Here is a 22051-nt window from a genome sequence, read left to right on the forward strand (position 1 = left end):
TAACCTGCAAAGGTGCCATCTTTGTTCGTTTATGTCAATTAGAATTTATTTCATCCATACTGGCTTAAAGTGAATTGATAATAAACATCAGAAAAGTTTTGTTATGATAATTGTTGATATTATTTTGTATAAATTTTGTTCAATTTTTGTTTACATTTTTTATGTGTCTTGTTCATACCATTCTTCGGCCTTTTGCAAAGCTGTCAAATAATGAAGGTCAGGGTAACTACAAAAACGATTCATTAACTTACTACACTCGGCCTGAGTCTTGGGAATATGAAAAGAGAATGTCCTCAAGTTCATTTATATTACTTAAAGGGAGTTACCAAAAGTGGTCTTTTAATAAAATGGTCTTTACATAAAAAAGACCATTCTGGAAAAAAAAGTAAAATCATCGTCAGTATCAAATTCATAGACCAATTCTGTGACACTACTATCGTGTTCAACGTTTAAATTATATGAAATAATCCAAATATTAGTGTATTTAAACATATCATTACCTCGCACTTTTACAACGATTAATAATCCAACAAAGCACTGTTGCCATAGTTGACGATAAATATGTTTTAAGAATTTTATAAACATAAACGTTCGCCATTTTTTTGGAAATCTACGGGAAGTTGGTATATCGGAACTACACGGCCTTTTGCGGAAAGCCGGACAAATGTATTAATTGTTTAAAAGCTTAATCTGAATAATTACAATTGCAAATAATTGGGACTGAACATGTGTGAATCACGAGTTTAATATCAACGCATCAGTAAGAGCTCTTAACCGTTAACTCCACCTTCGTTCTCAGTAAAAGATTCAAATAGGCGGAGCTTTGCACGTGCTATTCCACGGTTAGTTTAGCATGTTGAGTAAGACAAAGGAAGCCAATTTTATCCACAAGAAAGTGTTGTTTTATGGCTAATTGACAGGAAGCGGCTTTCCTTTGATGATCAAGTTTGTCCCTTTATGAAACAGATTTTCAAATTTTATCACCACGTGGTCGCTAAATTGAATATTTGGTGATACTAGAGACGTTCAGAAACATAAAGGTTTGTATGGGGAATTAATTGAGCTTCGCTCTGTGAAAAACGGGCTTATTACATGTCCCAGATTAGCTAGTTCTGTCCGCTGGAGTTGACTTTAAAAGAGACTTCATTTAAAAGAAAGATTCCATACAAGCGGAAAGTGTTGTCCCTGAATAGGCTATGTGGACTGCAAAGGATGATGTGGGGCAACACTTTACGCACATGCATTAAGCCCAGTTTTCCCAGAATGTGGCTCAAAGGATGATGCTTAAACAATATAGCTGTGATAGTTTTAATTATGCCCCCCCCCCCCCCCTTCGAAGAAGAGGGGGTATATTGTTTTGCACATGTCGGTCGGTCCGTCGGTCCGTCCGACCACAAAGTGGTTTCCGTATGATAACTCAAGAACGCTTAGGTATGGGATCAGGAAAGTTCATAGGTACATCGATCATGACTTCTAGATGACCTCTAATGATTTTCAGGTCACTAGGTCAAAGGTCAAGGTCACAGTGACTCGAAACAGTAAAATGGTTTCTGGATGATAATTAAAGAATGCTTAGGGTAAGGATCAGGAAAGTTCATGGGGACATTGGTCATGACCTACAGATGACCCCTTATGATTTTTAGGTCACTAGGTCAAAAGTCAAGGTCACAGTGACTCGAAACAGTAAAATGGTTTCCGGATGATAACTCAAGAAGGCCTAGGCATGGGATCAGGAAAGTTCATAGGTACATCGATCATGACTTCCAGATCATGACCGACAGATGACCCCTATTGATTTTCAGTTCACTAGATCAAAGGTCAAGGTCATAGTGACTTGAAACAGTAAAATGGTTTCCGGATGATAACTCAGGATTGCTTAGGCCTGCTTTCAGGAAAGTTCATAGGGACCGTAACGTGCGCTGTTCAGTCCCCACAAACGTCGTGCAAACTATGTGAGGTCGCCGTCGCATAGCCTTGAGCGTCCTATCGCAGAGATCATTTTGAGTGTGTCAGAAAACATTGCCGCGGCTAGGCGTTTGAATATCGCACACGAATGAGAGCAGAAAAGCAGGAGACAACATCAAAAAATGTAACACCAAAAGCCAAGGATGATTACCATGATTTTTTGCAAAAGTGTTGCACTGTGTCTACAATATACTGTTCTTTTATGCTATATGACAATACATTATTCTACAAACTGCCAAGACGCTTATGAATACTAATAAACCAATTATGCATTACAGTACGCGTTTGTTTCTTTCTACCATTTTATTTGTTGTGAAAGCCATTTCGATTACGAGCTTAACCATTCATGCACACTTCAAGTGTTTAACCTTAGCATCTGCTCAACAATGTCTAGATCTGTTAATCGTATTAACTTTTATTGGAGCCCCACTAGTTTTACGAGTCTGTGAATTTACATGCACACACATTAAATATTAATAGTCGCGATCAGTCGATGATTTATTGCATTTAAATCATACCAATTACATAAAAACGCTGTATGTGGCCACTCCAGTTTAAACAATGTTCTTCTTCTTCTTCTGATACAGCACTCCTTCTTAATAAAATATTGTGTGCCGGCGCCTATGTTGTTTCACTTCCAGATCTATTGCAGCTGTTTCTTAATACATCGATGCATTTCTCACTACTGACGGGTTTTGTGTTCATCGCATGCTCAGAAAATGGCATATTGGTTATCACAGATGAAACAATACATCACCAATACTTTTTTGCCAAATTAGTTCCTACAAATTGTCATTGAGATTTATTAACAAAATATCTTTATATAATTGTAATCCTTTGTTCTGTCAACACGTTGAACCATTTCAAAGACAACTAAGTTCTAACATATAATACCTTTACTATTGTTTTTCTAAATTAAACCTGTAACTCATCTTATCGTTGTTAAAAAAACAACAGCAAACGAATATGCGAACTGTTAATAATAATGAAACATTCGAGTAGTTTTCTGGATAAAGCACAAGCTTAATTTAGATATGATTCAAGTGAACTTCGTAAAAATGTATTTTGCAAAAGTGTTCGGCATCTTTAAGTTTTTGTACATCATTCGCAGTTGTTGAGACACACCTTTTAATCCAAGTAACGACCACTGTCAATAATGGGATGACAGTTAAATTTGAATTGTGGTCAGTGATAATAATATGCAATGGCATTCTTTAAGGTACAATTCCTTTAATTAGAGGACACAATCCTTCAATCATGGGGCTCACATGCTGGTAATCAATACTTACCGATTTAATAATACACACTACCAATCAAAATGTCGCGCTGTATTTATCACTCTCTATAATTTCTAGCTCACATTTCAAATAATAACACCGTTTCCATAGATATATCGGAGGCTTTCTATTTGAATATGACGCTGTAGCAATACCGTACGTACGTATGTTTAACGTTTGGGTAACAAATATTGGTATTGGTCACTTTAGTAAATTGAAGGACCTCGTGGTGATGATACAAATGATCTCCTGCTGGGGAAACTGGAGTTTTACTTTGTATTTATTTGTTACGTCTTACTCATTTTGAAGACAATACCCATATGACTTATACATGATAGCAGTCCGTACTCCACTGCTCTTGTTACAGGGTATTGACCTCATGTGTATGAGTCGTGTTTGTTACATGTTTTGTCTTGTGTCTATTGCTTTCGGGCTTTATCTATTGCTTTTCTGCAATGTCTAGTGCTTGTTTGCTGTATTTAGTGCTTTTGTGTGCTGCGTCTAGTGATTTTGTACCGCGTCTAGTTCTTTTGTGCTATGTCTATGTCGTTTGTGTTGTGTCTCGTACACTAATGCTAGGTCTAGGGCTTTTTCATAAAAAGAATTCTTAAAAAATCCCTTCTTATCGAGTAAGTTTTAATGTACTACGATAACAAGACTTTCGTTTTAATTGCTTAAGAGTCAACGCCATTAATGAACATGTTTAATGACAAAATCAAATTGAGATGTCATGTTTTCAGTTCACCGCCATTAAGTTGATATTATGTCAAAGTTAAGAATATATTCATGTCTGAACTTAATTGATTCTTTCTTTTTTTCATTGATTTTACGAACAAGAAAGATCAATTTGTACCAATGTCACATATATGATTATTCGTATGATTAATTGCGCGTGATCGTGATAAAGTTATTTTGTAATGTCAACGTTGTTAACAATCTCAATAAAAACAATAATGTGATATCAAATGATGCATGAACCCTTGCATTTTTATCATTTGCAATGTTAAAACGATAAACTCACTTTAAAAAAGTCACTTAATTGTAGTACGAGATTGAATAGTAATCATTCGCTGATACCTTTCTCCTATGCCGATTAATATTTGCATTGTTTGCATTTGCATATTTTATTCTTGCTATAAAAATAAGTTGTTGTACATATGTTATATTTGTCTCACCAAGGAAACGCAGCTAATTTAAGTTTAAAATTGAGTCGTGTTCTGAAAAAACTGGGCATATTGATTGTGCGTAAAGTGTCGTCCCAGATTAGCCTGTGTAATCCGCACAGGCTAATTAGGGACGACACTTTCCGCTTTTATGACATTTTTCGTTTAAATGAATTCTCTTCTTAGCAAAAATCCATCTTAGGCGGAATATGACGTCCCTGTTTAGCCTGTACGGAATGCACAGGCTAATCAGGGACGACACTTTACGCACATGCATTATGCCCAGTTTTCTCAGAACGCGACTCAATTAATGAATTAATTAATTAACGTCCCGGCTTACCCTGTGAAGTCCGCACAGGTTAATCAGGAATGCCACTTAAAGTGTTAATGGTACTAATCATCTTACTATTAATACGAATATAAAGTTAAACATCAATTTTGTCTCCCATATTATGACGTTGGCTTAACTGATATATATTCAAACAATGAAACTCCAGAAGAAAAAAAGGCGATTCTTCGTAAGTGTTGTCTTGCAAGCATGTAACCAATAGTATATATAATACATGATAAAACACAATAATTAACCTAAATTATTATTTAATCTGTGCTAAACGACATGTAACGGTCGACGCAAGGCTTGTGGGGCTTAAACCGGTTTAATGGGCGCACAACTTAACACTTATTCTAGAACTATGCTCTTAAACGGCACATTTAAACTGAATCTTAGATAATACAAACAACGTAAAGCAGACCAAACACTGAACATAATTAAGTCCGTGGCCGTCGTGTTGAAACGGACAATGCAAAACACTTTACGTTTAATTAGTGTTACAATATCTAGGATTTGCTGTGTTAAAATACCATTGTTTACTATGCATATCGAATTTGTTTCATTTTATTGTCATCACAAAGTGAACTACCTCCTGTGAACTGGTGCTTATGTATGATTCCAACTGACCGATCGTAACGTGTTGATTAACCCATTTATGCCTAGTGGACTCTCCCATCCTTCTATATTGGATCAATTTATTTCCAAAATTAACGATTTCTAGTATATTTATTTCTATTTTTAGAATATGTATACATAAATTCCTTTACGCAAACAGCGCAGACCCTGATGAGACACCGCATCATGCGGCGTCTCATCTGGGTCTACGATGTTTGCCAATGCCTTTTTTCTAGACGCTAGGCATAAATGGGTTAAAATGTGTTCAGTCGTTTATAAAACTTGACTGTATTTGATTATCATGCCATGAGTTGTTGTTTGTTTTGGCATGTACACTTGTAAATTACTCTGGATCAGGCGTGTCTTGTTTTAAGCTCAGTATATACGTGTTAAAACACAATGTTAAAATTGATCGTTCCAAGGCCTTCGACCATAGTTTTGTTCGTTTGAATGTGTGTTGAGTGTTTTATAAATATGATTTTCGCTGTGTTTGACTATTTTCCTATTTGTCACATGCAATACATAACGGACCATATGCTTTCGTAAGAATTTTACCTGTTGCTCCTTTAGTAGTATTACATATTTTATCATTTTGAATTTTGGTGAGTAATATATTATATGTCACAGTTTTCTTAATTGACTTTTACTATGATTCATGGCTGGACGAATTCAACATTACGGAGTAAGTTTGTACATTGCAATTAATATAATTAACAGTGCTAACAATCTTAATTGATATCGAAAACCTTACCTACTATATAAGAATCACATAAAACAATAAGACACGCGATAATTAAACAAGTTACTCAGCAAGTGTACAACCGATACAATATTTAGGAATGAAATATAAAAAATCCATTTGGGACACAGCAGGTTGTCAACTACATTTGCACATCCTAAAAACCTGATTCATCGAATCTAATAGCAATGATCCTTATTAAGACACATTCGACCTTCCTGAAGGCCTCAGATAATCTCGTTTTAATTGAGTCAGAGGAAGCATATTCACGGGCTGTTGAACAGTACGAGATGTCGAGAACACTTCGAATAGCCTCATCTTCATGTAATATAAGCAGTACACTGTATTTTACTAGAAGGGGCTTAACGAGTACAATTTTTTAATTGGTAATGTACCTTTAATGAAACATTTTGGCGCATTGTACCGCACGTAATTAAGTATAGAAAACAAGTGACACAGTCTAGTATTACGTTAAATTATATAAGAGGTAATTTTCTTCGAGTAAGGGGCTTGTTTCCATGGCTTCTTTTAATTTTGCAGATAAACATGTCTGTTTTATTACTCTTTATTCTTAGTTATATATTATTTCTATGTTATCACAAATAGTTAAGCAAACTATAAATCGGTTGTTCATAACTGTAGCGATATTGGGTCAGTACATACGGTCTACTTTACTATGGTTACTTGGTTTCATTAGTTTAATTCTCAAATTGTTATTATGCTCTGAACTAGTGAACTGTTTGTTTATTTTTAAAAACATTTAAAAAGATGTGAACCATTATGGTATTCTGATGAAACATTTAATGATCTTTTCTTTAGCGTTTTTTTTAAATTTCTTTTCTCCTATGTAATCGACAAGGTATTTTCAGTTTGTGAACCATACCTACCTTCAAAAGTCAGATACTATAATCTTAAACGGATAAACAGGTGTTATTCGGACGTAGCGGAAACTGTTTTTGGTTTCTCTTAAATTGCATGAGGAACAAGAAAATCTCTTAGGATTTTTATTGTCACTTATGACCTTTAGTTATCTCAAGCGATCTCAATACTTATATTCATGTGACACATCTGAATTAAGTTATTTTATGTGTTTCCAATACATTCTATTTACGAATTAACATGAGTTAAATTGAATAATTGATGAACGGCTGCTGCACAAACACATATAGATCGGTTTTGAATTATTTAGTGAATTGGTCGATCATTTAATACTCGTGTGTTCGAACCATATGGTAAGTTCATTCAAATGTAAAATTAACAAAGGGAATAAATATAAAGCATGAGCATTACATGCATGAAAGGATGTATATTTATCAACATTTACATGACTTTGTTTTGCCTATGGCCACTTTTAGGACTTTAAATACGGTAAGCTTCTTTAGAACATTAACGTGTAATATACATATCCAAACATATTCTTGTATTATCTTTTTCGGCATGCTATGTCGTCGTTTAACAGCATAGAGAAATTAAGGTACTTTTATTAGAATTATCTACTTGTTTATGACACCTCACATCAAATAACATGTTGCATTGTGTGCCACGAGAATAAGAGTTTACAGTTATATATTATAGCTATGTTGTATGAGCCCATTGGCTCATATGTTAGTCTGTTTCCACTGTTAACGCGTTGTATAGTATACGTATTTATATAATTACATAGCACGATGACACGCTATGTTTGTAGAAAACATTTAATACCCAAGAGATGCCCGTTACAACATTGTCCAAACATTATTTGAGAAAACGTGTGTCCCAGACTGATTTATACCGACCAGTAACCAGTCCCACAGCAGAATAGATAATTTCTTTTTGGAATTACTGTAACGTTGGTGATGTATGAATATGTGTTTTATTGAATGAAGTAAAAATAATTTGTTTATTTTCACTGCTGTTATTTCACTTATGCTAATAAAGTTCATGAAGCAGCGTGTGAATTGTTGGATTTCCTCAATTCGTTTTGCGTTGTGGAAAATACAATGTACTTAACACCAACAGTAGATGACCACTTTTCAACACGTATGTTTGTTCGTTATTTCCTGGTACAATGTAATAAACTGCTTGTATTTACATGTTGGTATATTTCTGGGTAATTTAAATGATAATATATAATGATATATCCTAAATGAAACTACATACATTATGATACATTAACGTTACAAGTTTTTACCGCGGCAGAGCTTTCTAACAATATTACACACAACACTTCATTAACATGTTTTAAATTGATGGGGTTTTTATTACTTCAGTAGTGTGTGAAATCAAAAGTTATGTGAAGTTGGCTGTTAGATGTTAGCTCTTCATGAGCTGTTAAAAATAGAAATGCATAGCTATGCATTGGATGTTCGTCGGATGTTAAAAAGCAAAACACAGCTATACTTTAGGTGTTCGCCAGCTTTTCAGGACAAAACGAATAGCTATACATTGGGTATTCGACAAGTTTTCAAATCAAAATGAACAGCTGTTCATCAGGTCTTCGTCAGGTATTCAAATGCAAAAATTAGTGTATGCCGCCAACTTGAGCCGGGCTGTTAAACATCATAATGCATAGCTGTGCACTGGTTGTGCGACAGGGTTTCAAATTACACTGCAGAGCTCTTCACCAGAACTTCGCCAGGTATTCAAATAAGAAAATGGTGATTTCCGCCGTATTGAGAAGTAAAAAACCGGACTTTCAAGCATCACAATTCATAGCTATACTCTAGGTGTTCGATACGTTTTCAAATTACAATGAAGAGCCGTCACAAGGTATTCGCCAAGTATTCAAATAAGATTATTTATAGGGTTTTCGTAATTTCCATCAACTTCATAACGACGTCATAGCATGTCGAGAAAGTATATTACACGAGGTCGCAAAAACGCGAGAATCCTAATACCGATTTTCTTCGGTCGATTTTATTTTAGCGATTGATAAAATTGGGTGAGATTCAATTTTTGGTGGATGGTATTAATAAAACTCATTAATATAAAAGGCTACAATTATCATCCAAAGAAAAGAGTTTTGGATGCGACGTGTTTTGGTATAATAATGGCCCTTAGTCTATTTTGCCACTAACATAAATGTAGTCTTTAAATACATTCTGTATACTCTCCGTTATCTGATGGGCGAATCTCGCTCGAAGTTTCTTTGTTTAATGACCGTAATGTAAGAATGATCTTAAAGAAAATAATTTCGACTGAGACCAAATCTGGCTGAAATATTGGCATTGTATTGTTATCGAATGGAGATAATGTATGTGACACATTTCTAGCTGTTAAACTATGATACAAAAGCGGATGTTCAACATTTGAATCGGTCGAAATCAAACTATGGAAATAGTAACATGATTATAGCCTTCTATCAAGTTACAAGACAACCAAGTCAAATCTTAGGAACACCTTGCTACCACTAAAGAAGCTATTTTTATGCATCAAACTTAATGAAATTTAATGAGAAAGTTCATCTGCTCAGTCGTGAGATACTGTTTAAATCCGAGACACGTGTGTCTTAACACTACTCCACCAGCTTACATCTTAGAAAACAATGGTAAACACTCCAGAAGCCACATGTATTAGTCGCTATTGATGAAACCTGGTCAGAACAATAATTGAGGCAAACTTTGAATGTGGGCCAAATGCTTCCAAAATCTAGAATTACTTGATCAAACATTAGAAACCAGTTTTACCACTCACGAAGTCACATGCAAGACAGACTCATGATGATACTTGGCCGATGTGGTTATATTAACAATATCTAGACCTATTTTTAAACCTGAGCCGCATGTCTCCATACATTAGGTCACAAGGAAAACTCTTAGAACGAGAGCGCCGATGGCGTTGAAAGCCTATTTGCAAGATACAGGGAAGTTGCTGCTGAAGTAAATGTTAAGGGATCGGACAGTTGACTGAATGAGCGAGAGCACCGATGGCGTTGAAAGTGTTCGGCTGTTATGGGTGGTCTATTTCAAAAGGATGCATTTCATTTATTATAAGACATAAGTTTATAAAACCTATATTTTTCTTATTTGTCATTGATTGTAAATTATGGTGGTAGTTTTAAATTTTTGATTTTGTGTTGTTGTTTTTCCTTGAAAATGTGTATTAAGTAATAAAGATTGTAAAAGAACAAGAATGCTCAGTAACCTTTAGTTTCAGTAAATTTTAAAGCCTTTTAATATTGAATCAATTTATATTTTGTTACAATTTTTAGTTTCAAAGAAAACATAATTATTTAAAATCTAACTATTAACAGAGATTCAAAAATCTGACCTGTATAACAGCCCTATATTGCCATTGTCAGCATTCCAATTTCCAGCAAATGTTACCTCTTCCCATTTTCTCATCCTTCAGTGTTGTTTTAATGGGCCATTTAACTTTGCAGAAGCATCGTTACATAGCACAAGGTAATTAATCAAGGCATCATCAATTAACAGTTTCAAGAAGTTTAATGGCTCCGGTCTCTCCATTTCAACGTTCAACTCTGTAAGACCTGTTAATGGGGGATTCCTGTGTCCACCATTCTCTACATCAAATTGATTTAAATCGGTCAATTTCTGGCTCAAAGTAAATCATTTAATTTCAATTAACACATCTCTATTACTTTCAAACTCTACTTCATCAAATCCATAAAAATTCAGGTCAGCATCCATGTCAGAATAATCAGAAAACAGTCATCGTACTCCGCAATTTTTCTTACACATTTTCAAAGAATGAAAGTGCTTTTTGCCCGACTTCCTGTTCAGTAAATTCATTAATGTAAAGATTTGACCTCTCCCAGAAGTAAACAAAGGAAATTGAAAGTAGTTGTGAGGTCACTATCAACAAGAACAGAATTGTTTTACGAACGAAATTAGTTTTAGTTTCTAAGAACGTTTTTCACGTAAAACGGTCTTAGAATAATTCACTAAAAACGGTGTAAACAATATTCTTGGAAAAAAAATGTTAGAAATAAGTTTCTTAATAAAAAATTGTAAGAATTACCAAATACTATATGAGATATCTATTTCGTCTGCCCAAAATCAGGTAAGGCTTCAAAAAAGACAACCATTTCCCCATGTGATTTCGAAATGTGGTATAACAAAAGCCTATTTGCGTTGCAAATAGGCTAAAAACCATAGTACCACTCTAGAAGACACATTCACGGCCCAACCTCGTTAAACAATATCAGAAAGTTTAGCTTGACACAACAAGGCACAGATTGAATATTGGTCAGGTATGGTAATTAACTAGGCCATCGGGTCATGTCTTGTTTGAGGTTGTTTTTGGAGTAATTTATTCTGAACAGCTTTTTAATTGTTCTAACATTTCAATCATGGTTTAGATCAATGATGATGAACATTCGCTGTTGTCCTTGCACTTCCAGCAATACTATGTTCATTTAAATTGGTTAACTTTGTTGTAAGTTATTATTTGGGTATATTCGTTCAGTTGGTATATATGGTATACATATGTATATGATTCATACAGTCAACCTATGGTGTCCCGTATGTCGAGTTTACTTAAATTTCCTTAACTGTTTATTTGTCAAAGGGAGCTACATACATTTATTTGCTGTTATCCTTCTGTTCAATGTTTTAATTTATGAATTGCATCTACACTACTGCTGAAACATTATTACAATATTTATCTCCAAGTGAACGTGCGCATGGATATTTTTACCGGCGCCGAATTATTTCTGGCCCTCTTTTACTATTAGAATTGTTATTTGAAAAATAAACGTTTAAATGACGAGACATTATAAACTTATTCACTTATGGTGTTATGGTCATTTTTAATGACAACAAGAGTCGTGCTGCACAATTTACTAGGACTTGCGTGATTAAGCTTCATATAAATATTATACTTTAAGGTAAAAAATATGCATTTTGGTATATTCTTTCGGATATAGCAATGTTATTGACTGTTTATGTAAAAAAAATAGGCCACTGTAAATTTAAATGTTTTATATCCTATCAAAATTAACCTTTCTGACTAATGCATTAAATACTAGCGCATTTATTATTTAAAGTTAACAAAACTACTTTTTTTGTCTAAACAACAAAAAGTATGGAACGCCTCGTCTGTCTCCTGTTGACTATTGATTTATCGGAGATTTCATTGAAATTATGTGGGTTTAAATCATATGATATGTGTTTATAATAGTATGCTGTTTGCTTGCCATAGTATGCTGTGTGTTTGTGATGGTATGATGTGGGTTTGTGATGGTATGATGTGTGTTTGTGATGATATGCTATGTGTTTGTGATGCTATGCTGTGTGTTTGCCATAGTCTGCTGTGTGTCTGCCATTGTTTTTTGTGTGTTTGTGATGGTACGCTGTGTGTTTGTGATGGTATGCTGTGAGTTTCATTGACATGATGTGAGTTTAAATCAAATGTTATGTGCTTACAATAGTATGCTGTGTGCTTGCCATAGTATGGTGTGTGTATGTGGTTGTATGCTGCGTGTTTGTGATTGTATGCTAGGTGTTTGTCATGGTATGCTGTGTGTCTGTCATAGTATGCTGTGTTTTCGTCATGGTATGCTGCGTGTTTGTCATGGTATGCTGTGTGTTTATCATGGTATGCTGTTTGTTTGTTGTACTATCATGCGGGTTTATCTAACATGATGTCCTTTTCATTCGCTATGATGTAAGATGGCGTTATTATCATTCGGACCACTCGGTTCTTGTCAAAAATCTAATGGTTACAGCATACGTATGTCCGTCGGTCCATATTTCCGTCCGTCCGTGCGTCTGTCTGTTTGTCTGTGTGTCTGTCTGTTTTTTCTGTCTGTCTGTTTGTGCGTTCGTCCGTCCGTCTGTCTTCTGCCTGCCTGCCTGCCATCCTGCCTGCATGTCTGTCTGTCTGTCTGTCTGTCTGTCTGTCTGTCTGTCTGCCTGCCTGCCTGTCTGTCTGTCTGTCTGTCTGTCTGTCTGTCTGTCTGTCTGTCTGTCTGTCTGTCTGTCTGTCTGTCTGTCTGTCTGTTAGTCTGTCTGTCTGTCTGTCTGTCTGTCTGTCTGTCTGTCTGTCTGTCTGTCTGTCTGTCTGTCTGTCTGTCTGTCTGTCTTCTGTCTGTCTGTCTGTCGGTCGGTCGGTCTGTCTGTCGGTCGGTCTGTCTGTCGTCTGTCTGTCTGTCTGTCTGTCTGTCTGTCTGTCTGTCTGTCTGTCTGTCTGTCTGTCTGTCTGTCTGTCTGTCTGTCTGTCTGTCTGTCTGTCTGTCTGTCTGTCTGTCTGTCTGTCTGTCTGTCTGTCTGTCTGTCTGTCTGTCTGTCTGTCTGTCTGTCTGTCTGTCTGTCTGTCTGTCTGTCTGTCTGTCTGTCTGTCTGTCTGTCTGTCTGTCTGTCTGTCTGTCTGTCCCTCCGTCCCACCTTCAGTCCATGGGTCCGTATTTCCGTATGTCAGTGCGTATGTCCGTCCGTATGTCCGTTTATCCGACTGACGATAAGAAAGACAGACGGATATACGGACGCAGGTGGGAACAGACGGACATGCAGACGGAAAGACACATGCACGGACAGGCGAAAATAAGGACACACGGACGAACACACGAACAAATGGGCATACGGACATACGGACAGACAGAGAGACATACAGAAAAAAGACATAGAGACAAGCATACGAGACTCACGGACAGACGGACAAACTGAAATAAGGACACACGGACAGACGGACACACGGACGGTAATACGGACGGTCGGATGAACAGAGAGAAAGACAGACGCACTTACAGACAGAGAACAGACAGACTGACAACAGACACACAAACATATAAACAGAAAGACAGAAACACAGAGAGAAACAAAGACAAAGAGACAGACGCACGGACAGACGGAAATACGGACGTACGGACCGACGGACATACGTATTGCGAAACCATTAGTTCTTTGACAAGAGCCGAGTTTTCCGAATGAAAATAACGCCAACTTACATTATACCGAATGAAAAGGACATCATGTTCGATAAACCCGCAGGATAGTAAACAAACACACAACATACCATGTTAAACGCACAGCATACCATGATAAACACACAGCATACCATGACAAACACACAGCATACCATGGCGAAATCATAGCATACTATGCCAAACACACAGCATACCATTACAAACACCTAGCATACTATGACAAAAGACAGCATACCATGACAAACACACAGCATACCATCACAAACACACACCATACTATGGCAAGCACGCAGCATATTATTATAAGCACATATCATTTGATTAAACCCACGTCATGTCCACGAAACTCACAGCATACCATCACAAACACACAGCGTACCATCACAAACACATAGCATGCCATGACAAACACACAACATACAATGACAGACACACAGCAGACTATGACAAACACACAGCATATCATCATAAACACACAACATATCATCACAAACCCTCAGCATAACATCACAAACCCACATCATACCATCACAAAAACACAGCATACTATGGCGAACACACAGCATACTATTATAAACACATATCATATGATTTAAACCCGCATCATTTCAATGAAACCTCCGATATATCAATAGTCAACAGGAGACAGACGAGGCGTTCCATAGAAAAATCATTGGATGAATTTAAGCATGGTGTCTAACTTTGTGACTGCGTTATGTTGTTTTTTTTAAACAATATTTTTGGAGCATCAATTGCGAAGTTCTATAGTTTACATGCTTCATTCTTTTTCTTATTACTGGCAAGCTATTTCAAAATTCATCATCACATGGCAAACGTATGGCTTAAATATTGCAGCTGTTTTATGGCTAAACTTGACATTTGACCTCTAGTTGTGACATTGCCTATTGAATAAGGGAGACTCGTGTTTTACACGACACATCACGTCTTGTGATAGTGATCATCTTCGGAAATCTATACATGTGTATATGACAAAGTTATCGGTCTGATTTGAATGTTCAAGCCTTTCTATGGGCAAATTTGACCTCAAACTGTGGCCTTGAATTTTAAGGTAGGAAGACGCATGTAACACGCGACAACTTTTTCTTGTCATGATTGTCATTTGCATTTTTAATAAGAAAATCTTTGAAAATATGGCAAAGCATTGACTGAGACAAGAATGTTAAAGCTGTTTATGGAAAACTGTGACTTTTACCTCAAGTGTGTCCCTGATTATTTGAGTCGCGTTCTGAGAAAACTGGGCATAATGCTTGTGCGTAAAGTGTCGTCCCAGATTAGCCTGTGCAGTCCGCACAGGCTAATCAGGGACGACACTTTCCGCCTTAATTGGATTTTCGTGTAGAAGAGACTTCCTTTAAACGAAAAATACCATAAAAGCGGACTGCACAGGCTAATCTGGGACGACACTTTACGCACATGCATTAAGCCCAGTTTTTTCAGAACGAGACTCATTTATTAAAAACGCTACGCTTGTGACACGCGATACGTCGTACTCCTATTGTGATTGGCGTTTGTAACAAGTTGATTAAAAATCTATTCGAGACAGGAAGCTTCGCAAAGAGGAACGGACGGACAGAACGACTTCTATATGTCGCCTTCTTCCAAGAGGGGGTGAAAAAATTAGTATTTGTTTCGTATGATAAATAGCAAAGTATAGTGGGGATTTCCCAACAATGTTCATGTCTTTGATTTCGACTGTTACAACGTATTTATAATATAAAACTCAAACTTCGTTGATCCTTTTGTACCATTGCTTCTGAACATTCAGGTCTGGTTTGTTTTTCAAGTCCTTTCTATTTTGACTGTATGACCGATATTTTAAGTTCCAAAATAGTTGACCCCAAATCATTGAAAACTACAAACCTATTATAGTACGTTGCTCTTCACATGTCTTATCTCTGTTCTATTTAATATTCTATTAAATGATAATTATTTACTTTATAGTGAAGCGATTGACCTCTCGGTCAACTAATTATCTTATTATGTGTTTATAACAAAAAGTACCTTGTGATATAGATCCAAAGTATTATACATATGACTGAAATAAGAACATATTTATTTTTCATGCATTCGTCTTGAACGCAATACTCCCTGGCTGATGATAATTCAAAACAAACAACACTATGGTATGCTGTATTTATTTATTATTATTACTTGCCAACTTGCTATTTCAATAAACTCGAATACTACAATCCTTAGGCGGTGCACTCCCCGTATGTCTTCACCATCAGTTCACGATGTGTGCATTTCGCCTTTTCGAATTCGCAGCTAAAATACGAAAAGGCTATTTAAGTAGCCACATCGTGGTTGGAATGTTTTTATCATAGTTTCATAAGAAAGAGATTTTACATAGAAGTTATATAAATGTAATTCAAAGTTTTTATAAATCGATCGTTAAATCCATTTAGACAATTTGTTCTACAATTATATAAACAGCAACTAATTTTAATTTCGTCTTGTAATGTTTACCACACAGCAAATCGAATTCCTGTCAAAAAGGCGTTATTAAATCGAAAACAAAGTATATTTTTATTTGATAAGTTTAACATAGGTATTTTTTTTAGATGAATTCTATCAGAAAATGATGTATTGACATTTTTATCTTAAATCTACCACGCAAACATTATGACACAGTTTTACAATTGTATATCCGTGTCATGGACAGTTTTTTGTTTAATTGGAACACTAAAAATATTTACAATGTCAACATTTCATACTTTATCTACACTTCCTACGAATTATAAAATAAAATCGATCATCAAACAGAAGTCAAATAATAATTAGTTGTTTCTCAAGCAGTGTGTCGAATTAATATAAGTTAAAAATAAGTTAAAATCGTTTAGAGGCACCAGCCAGCGAAGGTCTGCAATAATATTGTATAACATTCAATTTATATTAAAAGGCCGACACGTACTAGTTCAGGTATGTCCGGTTGTTGGAGCCGCAGACCTTGGTTGGATCCGGCGGACAGGTCATGTGGCTGAGACTTGTGCAGAAGAAATCAAACACGACGTCTTTGCCAGCCACGGGTGCTGCCGTAGCGATGTCTACAAGACGGCTACAGTCGCCAATGTGCAGAAGCTGGATTGATAACTCTTGACAGTGGGCCTTGCTGAATTCACATCTGCCAAGAAAAAATACATACCGTAACATGATTGGTGTGAACGTATTTACTTAATCATGATTTCTTTAAAATCTGTTTTTATTTAGGCACTTTCGAGTCCGTTTACTTGAAATAACCAGTTCTATAAGAAGAGTTTTAAGAAGATCCCGATAACGCCCTCTGAGAAGTTATCGAATACGAAACCCTCCGGTCTTAACGAGGACACCATACTAATAACACGATTACGACCTCTAACCGTTTGCTGATCACTTTCGTTAAGTGAAAAATCACCATATACCCGTATGTATGGACAAAGTATGCATATGCAATATTATTTTGGTAGATTCGATGAATTTGTTTTCACACTTTGAATAATTATTGAACACATCGTAGGACTCACCTGTTTGCATAAGTGACGCCGTCCGAGCCACAATAGGAGTCAGTGATGAACATATCACAGTTCTCGAAGCTGTTGATAAATTGACAGGCGATAAAGGGACCATCTGTGGGCACAATCTGTGCTAGAAGGCCTGAAATGACATCATGGCTCACCATCAGCTCAGTGAACACTTTACCAGTGTACTAAGTAAATAAATACATATATAAATATAAATACATATATAAATATATATAAGATTGTTTAATTGAATAAGTGCATGAATTTAAATAGTAAGCGAGCCTTTGGCAAGCCTACTTACGAATTTCGTGGGAGAGTAACATTAATCATGTAATGAAATTACAAAGACTACCCGATCGTTTCCATAGCATGCTTTTAAATTAAGAAAGAAAAAAAGTTTTTACGTAAACGTTTTGATACGGAACTTATTTTGTTATATAGCGTGACGTCAGTTGACGTTGCAACGTGAATTCGGGACAATAACGTAACGCGATAAGTTAACAAAACGAATAAAAGCGTTTGGCGACGCTTTAACAGCTTTATTACAACTCTGAAACATACAAATATTCGTATTAGTCATATAAAATGGATATCAATCTAAAGCATGTGTTAGTATTATTCCAATAATAATTTAAAAAAAACACGTTATTTTTTAACAATACTGTGTGAACTCTTCTAAGACAATTGACTGGTAACAGTTTACAAGTGACTTATATACAAAACTCATCACTTCAAGGTACATTCTTGAACGTATTGCTTAAATAAGACATTTTTAATCTTTACCTGGAAGCGCAACAACAAAAACCAAAATACACGCCATAAATCTCATAACGATCACGTTTAGGTCGTCTCCGTAAAATGGAAATGATATAAAGACGTTTAAATAATTGCTTCACATACTGAAAATGAAATTTGAAACTTCTTATCTTTGTCGAACTCGATACACATCACGTTACTCATAGAAATTGCTAGATAAGAACTGTTTACATTCCCTTTAATTGTTGATGTGGCTGAAATAAAGGTTAAATTGATGTGGCATGCGTATCAGCTAAAATTACAGTATCTTTAACAAAAAGCAGCATGAACAGTCTAAAAAAATTGTATTCAAAAATTGTATTATTATTTAATTAATTATCGATTTATTCTACAAGACAATTTAAACCTTTGTATTAAGTGGGCATAATTTATTTTTATTCAATCAAAAATAATGGGAAAAGTGTACGCAATACATTTGTATCTTGCCGAACGCCAGATGGACCACCACATACTGTTGAAAAAATATATTTACAGCAACAAATGATTTCACTTCATTATACATATTAAACATAAATTCGAAACAATTCCCATAACTAGCATAACTCAAGATCTTGTGCTGTAAGGCAGATTATGAACCTTTTTACTGAATCGAATGCCTTTTTGTAATCAATTAAAGCACGAAACAACTCATTACTTTTTTGAAACGTAAAAATCAAGCAAATATTTAAGTGAAAATATGGTAACCGTACTATATTTATTAACAAACCTACTTGTTATTCACACATTGTATTTAATATTTTCAAAAAGCTTTTAAACCTTTATTTTCTGTTGATGTAAATATTATAACAAAACTAATAAAATATAAATACTTGTATAATGCTATGTGTAATTTATATCATCTTTACTTTTTTTACAAAGATAAAACCTTTTTAATGATTATAATATAATTATCATAAAGAGGATATTTGTTCATGTCAGTGTAAGATCGTTTGTTATTTCACGAGTGATCGGCGCTGCGCCACTCGTGAAAATATTATTTTTCTATGATCACGAGTAAACACATTTTCTGTTTCTTTTATGCCCCTTTTTCAAGAAAATAATTAATAATAATTTCCCTTTCGCTAAAAAGTGACTCTCCCGTGGCGTGCCTCAAAACATTGAAATGACGTCATTTTTGTGACGAAATGACGTAGTTTTGTTGACGAAATGACGTCATTATTCTTGGGAAATTCTCCACTTAAACTCTTTTACAATGTAAATAAACGGTAAAATAAGGCATACAATTAAAAGAAAATTTGTTGGATTTGGTGGAATATCGATTTTATTTTACTCGTGATAATAGAAAATATATAAACAAGGATACAAACAAGGGAAGTACATCTTAATATGATAATCTAAAAATAGAAAAAGGAAATCCGAAAATCATTTCAAAATGTGTTCTTTTCACTGCTGTTATTTCACCTCAGAAATGTCATATTTTATCAATAGGTATAAAAGAAATAGCTTTATCATCGCTCCGCAAACATAATTTAAATATGGATTTATTACATTCTTGTCAAATGGTGAAGAAGATTTGTTATTCTCCAATATCATGATTGCCCTTTGAACTTTAAATTATGTGGAATGTGCATTTGATATAAAGAACTGAAAGTAAACACTTATTTTATTCAAATCGGTTTTAACAATATTTTCATCTGTATTATTCTCATTCATTTCACAAACATGAGTATAATACTTCTTTTGAAAGTGTGTTTCAGATTTTTATATAATAGTATTTATTCAAAAGATTTCATTAAGATTATGTTTAACTAAATTTAAACCCTTTAATTTCATTAAAATATGATCATCAAATGATGTAAGCTCTTGTTAAGTTATTATAAAGTTATTAGCTCGGCCGTTGTCGGAGAAAACCCAAAGTATGAGCTAAAACCTTAACATTGGCTCTAAAATCAAAGTGCTTCCACCTACAACTTTGAAACTTCATATGTAGCTGCACCTTGATGAGTTCTACACGCCACACCCATTTCGGGTCACTAGGTCAAAGGTCAAGGTCACTGTGACCTCTAAAGAAATAACTAATTTTAAAACTGCATCCACAGCCGAGCGTTGGCACCCGCTATGCGGTGCTCTTGTTTTCTTTTAACTTTACTTCTAAGTGCAATACGTTTAAAATTATCATCTGACTTGTTTAGTATAAATTTGCTTGTATTCGTTCATTATTATCGTTCTTCACCTGAGATCGGTCTGTCCAAGCGTGTTTGTAAAACCAATTTTAAGGCCATGCACGTTGTCCTGTACATTAGCTAGCACTTCGCGAACTATTGATTTCCCATTCAGAAAGTAAGGCTTGTAATTATTACACCTAGGCCTTCCTTTAGAACCTTTAACCTAAGTTAATCTCTTTTTAATTGAATCATTGGGAACACACAGCGACAAGCTACATATATATGTATGATAGACTGTACTCAGATTATACAAGATGAGCGTAACGAATTATATTCTATTCTTAGCACGAGACCTTTGCTCCGTACGAAAAAATATTGAATGACATGTTACAATCTAAAATGTCTATTGGAAAGCAATGCAATTTGCGTCATGTTCTGGTTAAATATATATATATATATATATATATATATGAGAGTTAAAATATATAAGACATCCATTTAATCGACAAGGATGTTGTTTCTTTAATTTATGTTTTGTATATCAACAGTTCTGTTCATGTTCTCCTTAATATACTTTGTTCAATAGATTTTTAATGTAACATGAATACAATGTTATGCTTTTATATATTTTACATTTAAGATGATGTTTTCGCAACTACAAACATGTGTTATGTTTTTATGTCCAATACTGTGTATTTTAGGCCAACGGCCTTTATTTACTTAATAAACGGAGTTGATTTGAGTTGAGTTGAATACTGATTGTTTTGAAAATATCGATTGGTACATAAAAATTATTTGCGTTATCTGTGTGTTGCTTTTTGACGATGCTGCGAAGCATCGTCTAAGTTATCATATCATAAAAAATTCTTCACAATGGCAACCTATGTAAAAGACCGAGCCAGTCCCATTGAGATAGCTCGATTTTTCTAATCGGCATACCTCGCTGATTATCATTGATAAAGGTTATGAAGCTCAGCTATAAATAGGACAGCATATTCTGGGAAAAGATTTAGTAATAGTTTGAAAACGTTAATTTTAAATCAGTTATATTCAACCCATTATATCTTTATAGATCAATGAAACAACTATGCATTTTCTGTATTGTATTTGACATTTGTCGTGATTCAGTAAATAAATTGCGAATTAAAACGTGTATCATTAACTTTCAACGCGATCATGAGTGTAAAGAAAACGAATTATTTCGAACCTATCATTTGTAAATGTTGTAGCGACTATGGTATATAAACAGCATAATAGCCATATCATATCTGTGATACTCGCTCTTCTGCGTGCTTTCTCATTTTGCATATTTTATAAACTTTTCAAACATAAATAACAGAGCCACATCAGTGCACATACTATGTTTGACAATTCATTCGTTTGTTGGATATTGTTTGCTGTTTTAAACACATATAAGGTCATATCGCGGAGATTTAGTTAACCTTACCATGTGTTCATGGGCGAACTCACGTATTCAAGTGCTCTTACGACTATGTGCTCATACCCACTTTCGATCGGGAATCATCATGAAATTATTGCCGTACTTAACGAACAAACATACCTTAGCTTATTGAATTAGAGAAAAAGAACTATAATCAAAAGAGAAAAGGTATTTGTTCATGCACATGGGATTGTGAAATCACGTCCGTACACATAGC

General features: G+C 35.0%; 1 protein-coding gene across 1 annotated transcript; it reads right to left on the reverse strand.

The window, feature by feature from the left end:
• Positions 1–16094: 16094 nt before the first annotated feature.
• On the reverse strand, positions 16095–18422 carry LOC127834730 (agrin-like). The gene is made up of 4 exons (XM_052360760.1): positions 18256–18422; positions 17476–17605; positions 16887–17096; positions 16095–16240 (listed from the first exon to the last, which is right to left on the reverse strand). The coding sequence occupies exons 1-4, from the start codon at positions 18299–18301 to the stop codon at positions 16168–16170; spliced, it is 459 nt and encodes a 152-aa protein (XP_052216720.1). The 5' UTR covers positions 18302–18422; the 3' UTR covers positions 16095–16167.
• Positions 18423–22051: the final 3629 nt, after the last annotated feature.

Source organism: Dreissena polymorpha, chromosome 6 (genome assembly GCF_020536995.1).
Source record: "Dreissena polymorpha isolate Duluth1 chromosome 6, UMN_Dpol_1.0, whole genome shotgun sequence".
NCBI classification, from domain to species: Eukaryota; Metazoa; Mollusca; class Bivalvia; order Myida; family Dreissenidae; genus Dreissena; species Dreissena polymorpha.

Bases quoted from the DNA above. Each gene is read 5' to 3' on its own strand.
- LOC127834730 (XM_052360760.1), bottom strand. From the start codon at position 18,301: ATGAGATTTATGGCGTGTATTTTGGTTTTTGTTGTTGCGCTTCCAG. The intron at 17,606-18,255 runs GTAAAGATTAAA...ATGTCATTTCAG, and splicing joins TTTTGTTGTTGCGCTTCCAG to GCCTTCTAGCACAGATTGTG. The intron at 16,241-16,886 runs GTACGTGTCGGC...TTCGTATTTTAG, and splicing joins AACCGGACATACCTGAACTA to CTGCGAATTCGAAAAGGCGA.